This window comes from Triticum urartu, chromosome 4A (genome assembly GCF_056163025.1).
Source record: "Triticum urartu cultivar PI428250 chromosome 4A, HENAU_Tu73, whole genome shotgun sequence".
In the NCBI taxonomy this organism is placed as follows: domain Eukaryota; kingdom Viridiplantae; phylum Streptophyta; class Magnoliopsida; order Poales; family Poaceae; genus Triticum; species Triticum urartu.
The window spans coordinates 108,170,798-108,186,030 of record NC_141876.1 but is presented as its reverse complement, the minus strand read 5'-3'; the positions used below and the strand labels follow the sequence as shown (position 1 = coordinate 108,186,030).

The following is a 15,233-nucleotide window of genomic DNA, read 5'->3' as shown; positions in this document are numbered from 1 at the left end:
AAAATGTAACAAGGTGGTTCCTCAAGGAAGCAAGGACCGAGGCTTGTGATACGTGAGCCGAACAATGAACTACCAAGGGAAGCTCAAGTGCGGCCTTTCGAATGGCCATCAGAGGAGTTCATGGTCCAGGCAAGCATCAAGGATGAATTTGACGCGTATGTGCGTAACGCTGATCTTGAGAGCTTTGTGTCAGATAAGTGCTGGCAATACCTCTATCTAACTGATTCATTTTTGAGAAGGTTTAAATTCACATTCCCGCGCAATTCTCACACTGTTTTATTTGATCTTTATGATAAATCATATACCATGGACCTAGAAGATTTTAATATTGCTTATAAACTCCCGTGGTGGAGCAATGTTAGTGAACCTCGCAAATCTGAATATAAAGACTTTCTTGCTAGTATCACTGTGGGGGAATCTAGGGAAATCACACAAGCTACCATAGGAAGCATTCATTTCCCTTCCATACATTATTTTGCTCTCTTCATTGGTAGATGTATTAAAGGTAAAGATGAGGCTTGTCACATGTGTGTTCCAAATCTTAGTGTCCTCAAAAGTGCGGTATTAGGTGATAAACAATATAACTTGGGGGCCATTGTTGCACGTAGGTTGCATCACAACAACATAAGTGGAGATTTGTTTGGTGGAATTTATGCAACTCGTGTAGCTAATTATCTTGATATACCCATACATGGAAATGATATTGAGTTACCTCCTGCTTACCTAGATTATAATGCCATGGTTCGCCACCAGTTTGCGATCAGTTCCTTCAGTATCGACTAATCTTTGACAGACGGCGCACTGTCCATGTTGCCCTCCCTGCTCCTACTTTCTTTGACTTTCAGGCAAAAAGGAGATATGTTATAATCAGGGAGGAGGCGGACGAGTACGAGAGGAGGATGGAGGCAGCTCGCCTCCAAGCTGCAGCTTGTCAGGCAGTAGCTGCTGCATCCCAGTATGACCCCAGTTACAACTTTGGATATCCACCAAGCTAGCCATGGCCATAGACCAACTTAGGCCAAAAGCCTAAGCTTGGGGGAGTACGTATCTCTCACCGACATTACATTCATGTTCACACACTCATGCCAATTGTCGGTGCTCATATTTTTTCATTGTAATATCCATGCTAGTTTATTTTCTTTTCCAGCATTCTTCTTGTGTGTTCGAAAACCTTAATCAAAACAAAAAAAATTAGTTGTAGCTTTTAGCTAGTTTACTTTCCATGCTTATAGTAGTAGTAATTAAAAGAAAATCCCAAAAGATTTCTCGTTCTTCTTTTGCTTGTTGGGAGCTTTCCCGTGTAAATAGTTTTATTTCTTTTCTTTGGGGGTCGAGAGGAGAAGACCATGATGAAAATGTTGAGTGGCTCTCATATGCATTATTGTTGATTTAACCAAGGGCCCATATTACCTTTGTCTTCTCCTGTGTATTGAATGCTTGCAGATTCCAGCTTAGTCCAATGCACGTGCACTATTATTATTATCCACACCGTTCGGTTGTGCAAGTGAAAGGCAATAATGACGATATATGATGAACTGATTGAGATAAGAGAAGCTGGTATGAACTCGACCTATCTTGTTTTTGTAAATATGATTAGTTCATCGTTCCTGATTCAGCCTATTATGAATGAAACATGTTTGCCATGACAATTAGAGATTATAGTTGCTCATGACATGCTTAATTAGCGAGGAGTTTATAATGGTTTACCTTGCGTGCCAACATGCTATTAAAATGGTTGTGATGTGGTATGATAGGGTGGTATCCTCCTTTGAACGATTCGAGTGGCTTGACTTGGCACATGCTCACGCATGTAGTTGAAACAAAATCAACATAGCCTCCATGGTATTTATGTTCATGGTGAATTATATCCTACTCATGCTTGCACTCAGTGTTAATTAATTTTAATGCATGTTCATGACTATTGTCGCTCTCTAACTGGTCGCTTCCCAATCTCTTTCTAGCCTTCACTTGTACTAAGCCGGAATACTGCTTGTGCATCCACTTCCATAAACCCCAAAAGTTATTCCATATGAGTTCACCATACCTTCCTATATGCGGTATCTACCTGTCGTTCCAAGTAAATTTGTATGTGCCAAACTCTAAACCTTCAAATGAAATTCTGTTTTGTATGCTCGAGTAGCTCATGTATCAACTAGGGTTGTATATATCTTCCATGCTAGGTGGGTTATTCCCAAGAGGAGTGAACTCCGCTCCTCATTCACGAGAAAATGGCTGGTAACCGGGATGCCCAGTCCCATGCTTAAATTAAAATAATTGCAAACAAAACTCCCCCCGGGATTGTTGTTAGTTGGAGGCACCCGTTGTTTTAGACAAGCCATGGATTGATGTTTGTTGGTGGTAGGGGGAGTATAAATTTTACCATTTTGTTTGGGAACCACCTATAATGTGTGTAGCATGGAAGATATCGAGATCTCTCGGTTGTTGTGTTGACAATGAAAGTATACCACTCAAAATATTATTCATCTCTATTTCAAAATTGAGCTCTGGCACCTCTACAAATCCATGCTTCCCTCTGAGAAGGGCCTACCTATTTACTTTTATATTGAGTCATCATCCTCTTATTAAAAAGCACAAGTTGGAGAGCACCGCTGCCATTTGCATGCATTACTATTAGTTTACATTGAGTATGACTATGACTGGATCTCTTTTACCATGAATTACAACGTTTAGTCAATCCTTGAACTTCAGAGGTGCTCTGCATTTATGTTTTGCGGTCTCAGAAAGGGCTAGCGAGATACCATCTTGTTATATCATATTATGATTGTTTTGAGAAAGTGTTGTCATCTGAGATTTACTATTATTGCTCGCTAGTTGATTATGCCATTGATATGAGTAAACATGAGACCTAAATGTTATTGTGAATATGGTTAGTTCATAATCTTTGCTGAAAACTTGAATGTTGGCTTTACATATTTACAACAACAAGATCAAACAGAGTTTGTAAAAGTTTTTCTTTATCACTTTCAGTTTGTCAACTGAATTGCTTGAGGACAAGCAAAGGTTTAAGCTTGGGGGAGTTGATACGTCTCCACCGTATCTACTTTTCCAAACACTTTTGACCTTGTTTTGGACTCTAACTTGCATTATTTGAATGGAACTAATCCGGACTGACGTTGTTTTTAGCAGAATTGTCATGGTGTTATTTTTGTGCAGAAATAAAAGTTCTCGGAATGACCTGAAACTTCACGGAGAATATTTTTGGAATATATAAAAAATACTGGCGAAAGAATCAACGTCAGGGGGCCCACACCCTGTCCACGAGGGTGGGGGTGCGCCCACCCCCCTGGGGCGCGCCCCCTGTCTTGTGGGCCCCCTGATGCTCCACCGACCTCAACTCCAACTCTATATATTCACGTTCGGGGAGAAAAAAATCAGGGAGAAGGATTCATTGTGTTTTACGATACGGAGCTACCGCCAAGCCCTAATCTCTCTTGGGAGGGCTGATCTGAAGTCCGTTCAGGGCTCCGGGGAGGGGAATCCATCGCCATCGTAATCATCAACCTTCCTCCATCACCAATTTCATGATGCTCACCTCCGTGCATGAGTAATTTCATCATAGGCTTGCTGGACGGTGATGGGTTGGATGAGATTTATCATGTAATCGAGTTAGTTTTGTTAGGGTTTGATCCCTAGTATCCATTATGTTCTGAGATTGATGTTGCTATGACTTTGCTATGCTTAATGCTTGTCACTAGGGCCCGAGTGCCATGATTTCAGATCTGAACCTATTGTGTTTCCATGAATATATGTGAGTTCTTGATCCTATCTTGCAAGTCAATAGTCACCTACTATGTGTTATGATCCGTTAACCCCGAAGTGACAATAATCGGGACAATTACCGGTGATGACTATAGTTTGAGGAGTTCATGTATTCACTAAGTGTTAATGCTTTGTTCTGGTACTCTATTAAAAGGAGGCCTTAATATCCCTTAGTTTTCAATAGGACCCCGCTGCCACGGGAGGGTAGGACAAAAGATGTCATGCAGGTTCTTTTCCATAAGCACGTATGACTATATTCAGAATACATGTCCACCTTACATTGATGAACTGGAGCTAGTTCTGTGTCACCCTATGTTACAACTGTTACATGAGGAATCACATCCAACATAATTATCCATCACTAATCCATTGCCTACGAGCTTTTCACATATTGATCTCTGCTTAGTTACTTTTCCGTTGCCACTGTTATAATCACTATAAAACCAATGCTGTTACTTTTGCCATCGTTACCGTTACTTCCATATTACTTTGCTACTAAATACTTTGCTGCAGATATTAAGTCTTTCAGGTGCGGTTGAATTGACAACTCAACTATTAATACTTGAGAATATTCTTTGGCTCCCCTTGTGTTGAATCAATAAATTTGGGTTAAATACTCTACCCTCGAAAACTATTGCGATCCCCTATACTTGTGGGTTATCACCAAGCTACAAGCCATGAACAACTTTGTTGCATAAGGGAACTCAGGTACGAATTGGATTTTCGATTCTGTTGCTTCTCGTCATATGTCTACATCGAGTAATTTGCTTTCTTCTTGCACACCTTCGTCTTTTCCTTCTATTACTCTTGGTGATGAATCTTTTATTCCTATTTACTGTGTCGGTCAGGCTCAAATCCAATCCCCAATTAAGCCCTTGCTTCTTCATGATGTTCTTGTAGCTCCTGCTCTTATTAAAAATCTGATTTATGTTCGCCAAATCACCACTGATAATCATGTTTTCGTTGAGTTTGACCCCTTTGGCTTGTCTGTGAAAGAGTACCCGACCAAAGCCGAGATCGCTTGATTCAATAGCTCCGGTGATTTATATTCTCTCCATGGTGCTCCATCGCTGCTCCTCCAACACCTATGGTGGCCTCTGTTGATCTGTGGCACCAACGTCTCGGCCATCCCAATAAAAAAGTGTTATCCACACTTCTTAGTGATTTTTCAATACCTTGTAATAGAGACTCTCATAATTCTTCTATGTGTCAGTCATGTCAATTGGGCAAACATGTTTGCCTTCCCTCTAGTTCCTCTCAATCCTCTAGTACTTTTCCTTTTGAATTACTTCATTGTGATCTTTGGACATCACCCATAGAAAGTGTATCTGGTTTTAAGTATTATCTCGTGATTCTTGATGATTTTACTCATTATGTTTGGACTTTTCCTTTACATAAAAAATCCGACGTTCATAATATATTCCTTAACTTTCAGCGCTATGTCTGGGTCTACTTTTTCCTCCCTATAAGATTCATCCAATGTGATAATGGTCATGAATTTGACAACTTTAAAAATCAAATTTTCTTTTTACAATATGGAATTCTCTTGCGCTTCTCATGTCCTTATACCTCCCCTCAAAACGGCAAAGCCGAGCATCCTCTTCGTACTCTTAATGACATCATTCGCACTCTGCTTGTTCAATCTTCTATGTCTCCGAAGTTCTGGGCTGAGGCCCTCCACACGGCCACATATTTACTCAATACTCCTCCATCCAAAGTTAACCCACAAACTACTCCTTACTTCTATTTATTTCTCTCTCATCCAAATTACTCCGACGTTCGCATCTTCGATTGTCTTTGTTTCCCAAACTCCTACTCCACTTCTCCTAACAAACTTTCCCCGCGCTCTACCCCGTGTGTCCATCTAGGTTTTTTCTAACGAGCACAAGGGTTATCGTTGTCTAGATCTTGTTAGTGGTCGTGTTCATGTGTCTCGTCATGTAACATTCGCTGAAAACATTTTTCCCTTTTTCGAGCGTCAATAATTAAATCCCAACTCACCCACGCCGTCCACTAGTCCCTCTTGTCGCAATCATCTTACCTTCTTTCACCCGCCGACCTATCCAACGAAACCAGCCGAATTCTCTACCGCGGTAGCGGATCCTGCCGCGACCACTTCTGTCATCACCTCTGTTCCGGCAGAGGAAAACCCATTACACTCTGTCGCGGCAGACATCCTGCCGCCGCAGTCTTCACCGCCATCTCCTACGTCTGCTTCCTCCGCTACGCCGGACGCGTCCACCACATTTCCCCCACCCCTCCTGCTCATGCTATTCCCGTTCCAACTCCGACTAACGATCATACCATGCGCACACGTGCCAAGTCCAAGTTTTGTTAACCTACAAAAGATCGTCTAAATCTTCATGCATCTCTATCTCCTTCCTCTCTAACCAAATCTTACAAATCAGCTCTCCTAGATCCTAATTGGGCCGCAGCTATGAAAGATGAATATGATGCCCTTCTGCAGAATAACACGTGGCAGTTAGTTCCTCGTCCTTCCAATACAAATATTGTTTTGGGAAAATGGGTTTTTCGCCATAAATTTAATTCTGATGGGAGTCTTGCACGTTATAAGGCTCGATGGGTATGTCGTGGTTACTCTCAGCAACACGGCATCGATTATGATGAGACTTTCTCTCCAGTTGTCAAGCCCAGCACTATTCGCACTGTCCTTGGCATCGCCGTCTCTTCTTCCTGGCCAATTCATCAACTAGATGTCAAAAATGCTTTTCTTGATGGCTCTCTTCAAGAAACAGTATATTGTCAACAACCTCTTGGCTTCGAACATTCCTCCTATTCTAATCATGTTTGTCTTCTTTAAAAATCTCTTTATGGTCTTAAACAAGCACCACGTGCCTGGTTCCAACGCTTTTCTATTTATGCTCAAACCATCGGTTTTACCCCTTCCTGTTCTGACACTTCACTCTTCACCTTTCATCACAACAACAACACTGCGTACCTTCTTTTATATGTTGATGATATTATCCTCACAGCTTCCTCACAATAATTTTTAGATCATATTATCTCTCTTCTTCGCCAGGAATTCTCTATGACAGATTTAGGTCTTCTTCACCACTTCTTAGGTATTGCTGTTATCCATGACTCCTCTAGTCTTTTCTTGTCTCAACGTTAGTACACTCTGGATCTTCTTTCTCGTGCTGGTATGCTTGATTGGCAAACTTCCCGTACCCCTGTTGATACAGGTTCCAAACTCTTTGTCGACGGTGATCCTTTCTCGGATCCTTCTCTTTATCGTAGTCTTACCGGTGCACTTCAGTATCTCACTCTCACTCATCCTGAAATTTCTTTTGCTGTTCAACAAGCTTGTTTATACATGCATGATCCTCGTATTCCACACTACAATCATGTCAAACGTATTCTTCGGTATCTCAAAGGCACACTAGACTTAGGTCTTCATATCAACAAATCCTCTCCCACCTCCTTGACAGCTTAGTCTGATGCAGACTGGGCTGGTTGTCCAGATACTCGTAGGTCCACATCCGGTTTTTGTATTTTTCTTGATAACAATTCTACAGTTCGGAACCACGACTTTCTTTTATCCCAATATACACTTTTGAGTATTGTGTTTATTGTGTCTGGTTTCTGAACATGCTTTGATCGTTGAAATATATGAACGTGTTTGGAAGTTCTGAAGATTCCTCTTCCTCTTTTTTTTTGAGGCAAGATTCCTCTCCGAATACTTCGGGCATGTTATGTTTTTTTTTCACATCCACTACTTCAGAGGAAAACCCCCGATGCGGAGTATTTGGGCCGGACTGACGTAATCCTTCTGAGGGTACAGCCCAAGCCCACCTGGCCATATGGCCCGTTTCAGAGCAGACGAAGAGTCCAGAACGTTAGAGAGTGGAAAGACCACAATACCCCCGCAACGCACGCCCCACGAAACCCCCATGTCCCAGGCCTCCTCCCTCCCTATATAGACGCCCCCTTGCTTCCGCCGCGCTGCCTCAAGACGTCCTCTTTCTTCCTCCTCCACTCGCCACCCGCACCCCACCACGCGCCGCAGATCCACCGAAGCTAGGGCTAGGTCCTCCCGCGCGCGGCCAGCGATGGCGATCAAGAAGCCGTCCAAGACGGACAAGAAGCACGCGTACGACCAGAAGCTGTGCCAGCTCCTCGACGAGTACTCGAGGGTGCTCGTCGCGTCGGCGGACAACGTCGGCTCCAGCCAGCTCGCGGAGATCCGCAGGGGCATCCGCGGCGAGTCGGTCATGCTCATGGGGAAGAACACCCTCATCCGCCGCTGCATCGCGGCGCACGCCGAGAGGTCGGGCAACGCCGACATCAAGGCCCTCATACCCCTCCTCCAAGTAAGCCCGGCCCCTCCCCCTCCCCCCCTGCCGGATCTTCTACTCCGCGTCTGGTTTTGTCGTCGAGGGTTCGTTTTCTCAAGCGTGCGCCTGTTTGTCCTTTTGGTGCTGCTTGTTGCAGGGGAACGTCGGCCTCATCTTCACCAAGGGTGACCTCAAGGAGGTGCGCGAGGAGGTGGCCAAGTACAAGGTAAACTAACTACTGTACCACTGCCCTTGTTCTGCGAGCGAGTTGGTGTTGATTGCTGCTGACTTTGTCTGGTTGAAGTGTGCTAATTGCGTGCTTGCTAGTTATGGAAACGATTATTTGGTTGCATGGATGTAATAATTACTGTATGTTTCTGCCGAAATTGCACAAGCATGCTTCTTCATCTTGCTGTAATTATTTGGAAGTAGTTCCAGATCTAGATCATTTATGGCAGGAAAATTAGTTTCAGTAGTATGAATCTGTTGTACTTGTGTGGTTATTATGGAAGGGGTCTGAGATCAGGTGGTTATTGTGTTGCAATGCTGCAGGCACAAATTCTGCTTCTCAGTTGTACTGTCTGTGTTGTGCCACTGCCCTTGTTCTGTGAGCGAGCTTGTGTTGATTGCTGTCGACTTTGTCTGCTTGAAGTGTGCTAATTGTGTCGTTGCTAGTTTATGGAAACGATTATTTGGTTGCACGGATGTAATAATTACTGTATGTGTCTGCCGAAATTGCACAAGCATGCTTCTTCATCTTGCTGTAATTATTTGAAGTAGTTCCAGATCTAGATCATTTATGGCAGGAAAAATATTTTCTAGTATGAATCTGTTGTACTTGTGGTTATTATGGAAGGGGTTTGAGATCAATTGGTTATTGTGTTGCAATGCTGTAGGCATAATTCTGCTTCTCAGTTGTGCTAGTTTGTATGGAAGGCGTTAGAGATCTCAATTGGTTATTGTGTTGAAATGCTGTAGCCATAGTTCTTCTGTTTACAGTTTGGCATGTTGCTTAAATGCCTGCATGAATTTGAGGATGCTTCAGTAGTAAAACGGATTGTTGGGGATGCAACTTGTGCGTATTTGTCTGAAATTTTTCCAATATGTGCATGCAGTAGTATTTCGTGTTGCATGTTGTCATGTACCATATGGGTGAGTGCATGCCATCATTTTGATAGTCTGATAGACTGTGGAGAACATATAAGATTTTATAGGTGCGGGTGCAAAGTGTTTGAAGCAATTTTTGTCATGCATCTCACACATAGATTTGTCCTTTGAATTTGTATTGCGAATGCTGCTGCATTGATACATCATGCAATAAAGTTATTGTTGGTTTTGCAGTGTGCTAATTGTGTAATTGCTAGTTATGGAAAGGATTGTTGGGTTGCATGCATGGATGTAATAAATTTGTGTCTGCCAAAATTGCACAAGAATGTTTTTACCTCCATCTTGCTGTAATTATTTGGGAAGCGGTTCCAGATCTTCATTTATAGGAGGGAAATTAATTCAGACAAAGCTTCTCAGTTTACTAGTGTGGTTATTCTGGATGGGGTTAGAGATCTCGTGTGTTGCAATTCTGCATGCATAATTCTGCTTCTGAGCTGTACTAGTGTGGTTATTTTGAAAAGGGTTCAGAGATCTCAAGTTGTTTATTGTGTTGCACTGTGGCAGTTATTATTCTTCTGTTTGAGATATCATCTGCGAATTTAACTAATTTGGCATCTTGCTTCAATTATGGGAGTGCCACTGGGGTGCATGAATTTGATGATTCTTCAGTAGGAAAACGGATTGTCTGTTGGGATAACCTGTGTCTTTGATGATTCATTCAAGTAGCACAAGCGTTAAATACAGTTTGGTTTGGTAACAATATGAACATGGTAGTTGGTGTTTATTTGTCTGCATGTTGCCTGTATTTGTGTGCAGTAGTTTCTCGTGTTACATGTCGTCGTGGAGCATAGATTTATCCTTTCATTGATATATTTAAACCTTGTGCAGTAGATATAAATACATTGTGCAGTAGAGTTGGGAGATAATAATTTCAAATAGTGAATTGTGTCTACTTTTCTTTTTTAGGAATGTGTCTACTCTAATTTGGGGGAATGATATGGAAGTTTCAGTCTAAGCATAATGTTGTACCGTACATTTCTTTTCTTTTTTCCAAGTACCCTGCAGCATGGTTTTGTGTGAACTTACTGGGAATATTTCCATTGATCATCTAATGTTTAGAACACTTCTTGTTTAGCCATCTTATTATCCTTGTGATCTTGTTTTTGTTATGCAATAGGTTGGGGCCCCTGCTCGTGTTGGCCTGATTGCTCCTATTGATGTGGTGGTTCCCCCTGGAAACACTGGTCTGGACCCCTCCCAAACTTCTTTCTTCCAGGTAAAAACTCTTGTCTGATAACACACACGCTGTGTTCTCCTGACGGTTAAGCAAGCACAAGTTCTCACCCCGGTCTGATGTCCCTTTTGTATTCATTCAGGTGCTTAACATCCCCACCAAGATCAACAAGGGAAGCGTTGAGATCGTCGCCCATGTGGACCTCATCAAGAAGGGTGACAAGGTGGGCTCATCCGAGGCTGCCCTGCTTGCCAAGCTCGGCATCCGCCCATTCTCCTATGGTCTTGTGATCACCAATGTCTACGACGATGGGTCGGTGTTCAGCCCCGAGGTTCTTGACCTCACCGAGGAAGACTTGATGGAGAAGTTTGCGTGTGGTGTCTCCATGGTTGCCTCGCTGTCCCTGGCGGTCTCGTACCCAACTTTGGCTGCTGCACCGCACATGTTCCTCAATGGGTACAAGAACGTGCTTGCTCTCGCTGTGGAGACAGAATACTCGTTCCCCCATGCTGATCAGATCAAGGAGTACCTGAAGGTACGTAGACCTCCTATTTCTGGTTACTACTGTTTTCCTGTTTGAAATCTTAGCTCAAATGCCAATGTTATGTTTGCTAGTTTTTAAAACGCATCATGTAGCCTCACAATTGTTGTTATTTGTTCTGATCTCGATGTTACATGTGTGGTTTGAATGTGTGAACATCTTGCTCTATTTCATACGTACCGAGTGCCTAGACAAGTAATGGTGTAATTTTGTGTTTGTGTTGGATTGCAGGACCCTAGCAAGTTTGCTGTTGCTGCCGCGCCGTCTGGTGGTGGTGCTGCCGAGGCTGGAGCTGCTACTGCGGAGGAGAAGAAAGAAGAGGAATCCGATAGTGGATCTGACGCTGAGGAGGGATTCATGAACCTGTTCGACGACTGATAAGCTGCACCTCTCGTCAAGTTGCCACTTGTGTCGTAGCGTAGATAGATGAGTGAGCTCTTTTATCCTAGTAATGTTGGCATATAAAGCTTGGACTGTTGTGTGTATTCGCCAATGCTATCGTACTTTTACTTGGTTGGTAATATTGCCCTGATTTTTCGTGTGTGAGATGCTCATGATCTGCATTCCTTTTAACTAACAGCAACTCACCTCCAGTCTGATGTGCCCTGAACCGGAGGCCCAAACACACCTAAAGCACACAAAAAAAGTAAGAAGGTAGCCATATCTCAATGACACAAAATGGTTTCACCATACACTTAGATGCGATCTTGACTTAAAATAGGATGATCAACTAGATGTATGAATATGAACCCCTGGATCTGGGTGAGGTGATGGCGGGAAACTCCAACAAGTTTTACTACCAAGGAGAATGTTAGAGAGAGGAGAAGAGAATAGGTAAAATAATGACTTCCAAGGATTGCCTAGATTGCCAGACTGGATCAGCAACTCCTTCATGGGAGTTTGAGGTTGTGCAGGGTTTTGTTGTCCCCCGGCGGCATCGTCAACCGAGAGTTAGATTTTATCATAGTTGTTCGCCTGATATGGTGTTTTGTCGGAGACCCACTTGGACAGTTATCCCGCAGAATGTTTGAGAAAAAGGATGAAGATGGACCAAAAGCTTGTGTGTGCGAGTGATGGGAGAAAAGGTGGCTTGTTACTGCTATGGAAGAATGAAATTAGAATCCAAAGATTGGATCTGGATCCTATGTACATTGTGGATGATGGTAACAATAACTTGTGGAGGTTGATTGGAATATATGATGAATTTCGGTGGGAGAATAAATATAAAACATGGGATCATATGCATCAACTAATCATACTCTCCCATGGTTGTTGATTGGGGATCTCAATGAGATACAATTTCTGTATGAAAAAGAGGGAGGAAACCCCAGACCCCAACAGGCCAGTGATGACTGTGACATCAGAGACTTGGGACACAGAGGTTATCGCTTCACTTGGCAGAGAGGAAGAATTCGCGAGAGGCTTGACAGAGGCCTCTTAACGAAACCTGGGCAGCAATGCATCCTCATGCGTCGTTGGAGAACTTGGGGTATAACCACTCCGACCACAGGCCGTTATTGGTTGATACCAATTTTTATGTACGTGAACCGAGTGATGGGTTCACGTTAAGAGATTCGAAGCTCGTTGGTTACGAGAAAAGGCTTTTAATGAGAAAGTTCAAGAAGCTTGGAATGAGGCCGGAAGCGATCCCACAACAAATAATATACATGAGAAGCTCGACCGCATGCATAGAGCATTCCATGCTTGGGATCAAAGAGTGCTGAAGAAGCCGAAAAACAGATTGAGAAAAGCACAGAAGGAACTAGCTGGTCCTATCTCTGATGAGAGTGAAGAGAAGAGGAAAGAACTATCCGAACTTGTTGAATATCTACTAGAACTAGAAGAAATTCATTATATACGAGATCCAGGGCGAGTTTGTTAAAATCCAGTGACCGAAACACAGTTTTTTTAGGCTTTTGCATCGGCCAGAAGGAAAAAAGAACTATATCCGAAAACTCCATGATCAGAATGGTAATGCAGTAGAAGGTATGGCAACACTGGGTTCTAATATTCAGAATTATTTTAGTAACCTTTTTAGTTCAGAGGTGCAGCATGTTGATCCTTATATTCTTGAGAGGGTTCAAACAAAGCTTACTGATCATATGAATAACATGTTAATGGCTCCGTATACGCATGATGATGTTCGTAAGGCTGTTTTTAGTATTGGTGATCTCAGAGCTCCGGGTCCAGATGGGCTTCATGCGACCTTTTTTAAAAAGTTTTGGCATATCCTAGGTGATGACATTGTTGGAAATATGCCCTAGAGGCAATAATAAAAGCATTATTATTATATTTCTTTGTTCATGATAATTGTCTTTATTCATGCTATAACTGTATTATCCGGAAATCGTAATACACGTGTGAATACATAGACCATAATATGTCCCTGGTAAGCCTCTAGTTGACTAGCTCGTTGATCAACAGATAGTCATGATTTCCTGGCTATGGACATTGGATGTCATTGATAACGGGATCACATCATTAGGAGAATGATGTGATGGACAAGACCCAATCCTAAGCATAGCACAAAGATCGTGTAGTTCGTTTGCTAGAGCTTTTCCAATGTCAAGTATCTTTTCCTTTGACCATGAGATCGTGTAACTCCCGGATACCGTAGGAGTGCTTTGGGTGTATCAAACGTCACAACGTAACTGGGTGACTATAAAGGTGCATTACAGGTATCTCCGAAAGTGTCTGTTGGGTTGACACGGATCGAGACTGGGATTTGTCACTCCATATAACGGAGAGGTATCACTGGGCCCACTCGGTAATGCATCATCATTATGAGCTCAAGGTGACCAAGTGGTTGATCACGGGATCATGCATTACGGTACGAGTAAAGTGACTTGCCGGTAACGAGATTGAACAAGGTATTGGGATACCAACGATCGAGTCTCGGGCAAGTAACATACCGATTGACAAAGGGAATTGTATACGGGGTTGATTAATCCTCGACATCATGGTTCATCCGATGAGATCATCGTGGAGCATGTGGGAGCCAACATGGGTATCCAGATCCCGCTGTTGGTTATTGACTGGAGAGTCGTCTCGGTCATGTCTGCTTGTCTCCCGAACCCGTAGGGTCTACACACTTAAGGTTCGGAGACGCTAGGGTTGTGAAGATATGTATATGCAGTAACCCGAATGTTGTTCGGAGTCCTGGATGAGATCCCGGACGTCACGAGGAGTTCTGGAATGGTCCGGAGGTAAAGAATTATATATAGGAAGTGCTGTTTCAGCCATCGGGACAAGTTTCGGGGTTATCGGTATTGTACCGGGACCACCGGAGGGGTCCCGGGGGCCCACCGGGTGGGGCCACCTATCCCGGGGGGGCACATGGGCTGTAGGGGGTGCGCCTTGGCCTGTATGGGCCAAGGGCACCAGCCCCTATAGGCCCATGCGCCTAGGGTTTCCATATGGGAGGAGTCCCACTAGTGGAAGGCACCCCTAAGTGCCTTGGGGGGGAGGGAAACCTCCCTGGCCGCCGCACCTAGGAGATTGGATCTCCTAGGCTGCGCACCCCCCCTTGGACCTCCTATATATAGTTGAGGAGAGGGAGGACTTCATACCTCAGCCATTGGTGCTTCCTCTCTCCCCGTTACGTCTCTCTCTCGTAGTATAGGCGAAGCCCTGCTACTGTGACGCCCTGCATCCACCACCACGCCGTCGTGCTGCTGGATCTTCATCAACCTCTCTTCCCCCCTTGCTGGATCAAGAAAGGAGGAGACGTTATCCGTTCCGTACGTGTGTTGAACGCGGAGGCATCGTCCGTTCGGTGCTAAGATCATCGGTGATTTGAATCACGTCGTGTTCGACTACATCATCCCCGTTCTTTGAACGCTTCCGCTCGCGATCTACAAGGTACGTAGATGCATCTAATCACTCGTTGCTAGATGAACTCCTAGATGGATCTTGGTGAAACGAGTAGGAAATTTTTTGTTTTCTGCAACGTTCCCCAAAAGTGGCATCATGAGCTAGGTCTATGCGTAGTTCTCTTGCACGAGTAGAACACAAAGTAGTTGTGGGCGTTGATTTTGTTCAATATACTTGTCGTTACTAGTCTTATCTTGATTCGGCGGCATCGTGGGATGAAGCGGCCCGGACCGACCTTACACGTACTCTTACGTGAGACAGGTTCCACCGACTGACATGCACTAGTTGCATAAGGTGGCTAGCGGGTGTCTGTCTCTCCTACTTTAGTCGGATCGGATTCGATGAAAAGGGTCCTTATGAAGGGTAAATAGCAATTGGCATATCACGTTGTGGTCATTGCGTA

At 43.7% G+C, this 15,233-nt stretch overlaps 1 protein-coding gene across 1 annotated transcript; it reads left to right on the top strand.

Annotated features, from left to right (window-relative positions):
- Nucleotides 1-7,745: 7,745 nt before the first annotated feature.
- LOC125550944 (large ribosomal subunit protein uL10-like) lies at nucleotides 7,746-11,509 on the top strand. Its single transcript, XM_048714079.2, has 5 exons — nucleotides 7,746-8,111; nucleotides 8,233-8,301; nucleotides 10,360-10,458; nucleotides 10,559-10,951; nucleotides 11,189-11,509. The coding sequence occupies exons 1-5, from the start codon at nucleotides 7,851-7,853 to the stop codon at nucleotides 11,333-11,335; spliced, it is 969 nt and encodes a 322-aa protein (XP_048570036.1). The 5' UTR covers nucleotides 7,746-7,850; the 3' UTR covers nucleotides 11,336-11,509.
- The last annotated feature ends 3,724 nt before the right edge of the window (nucleotides 11,510-15,233 follow it).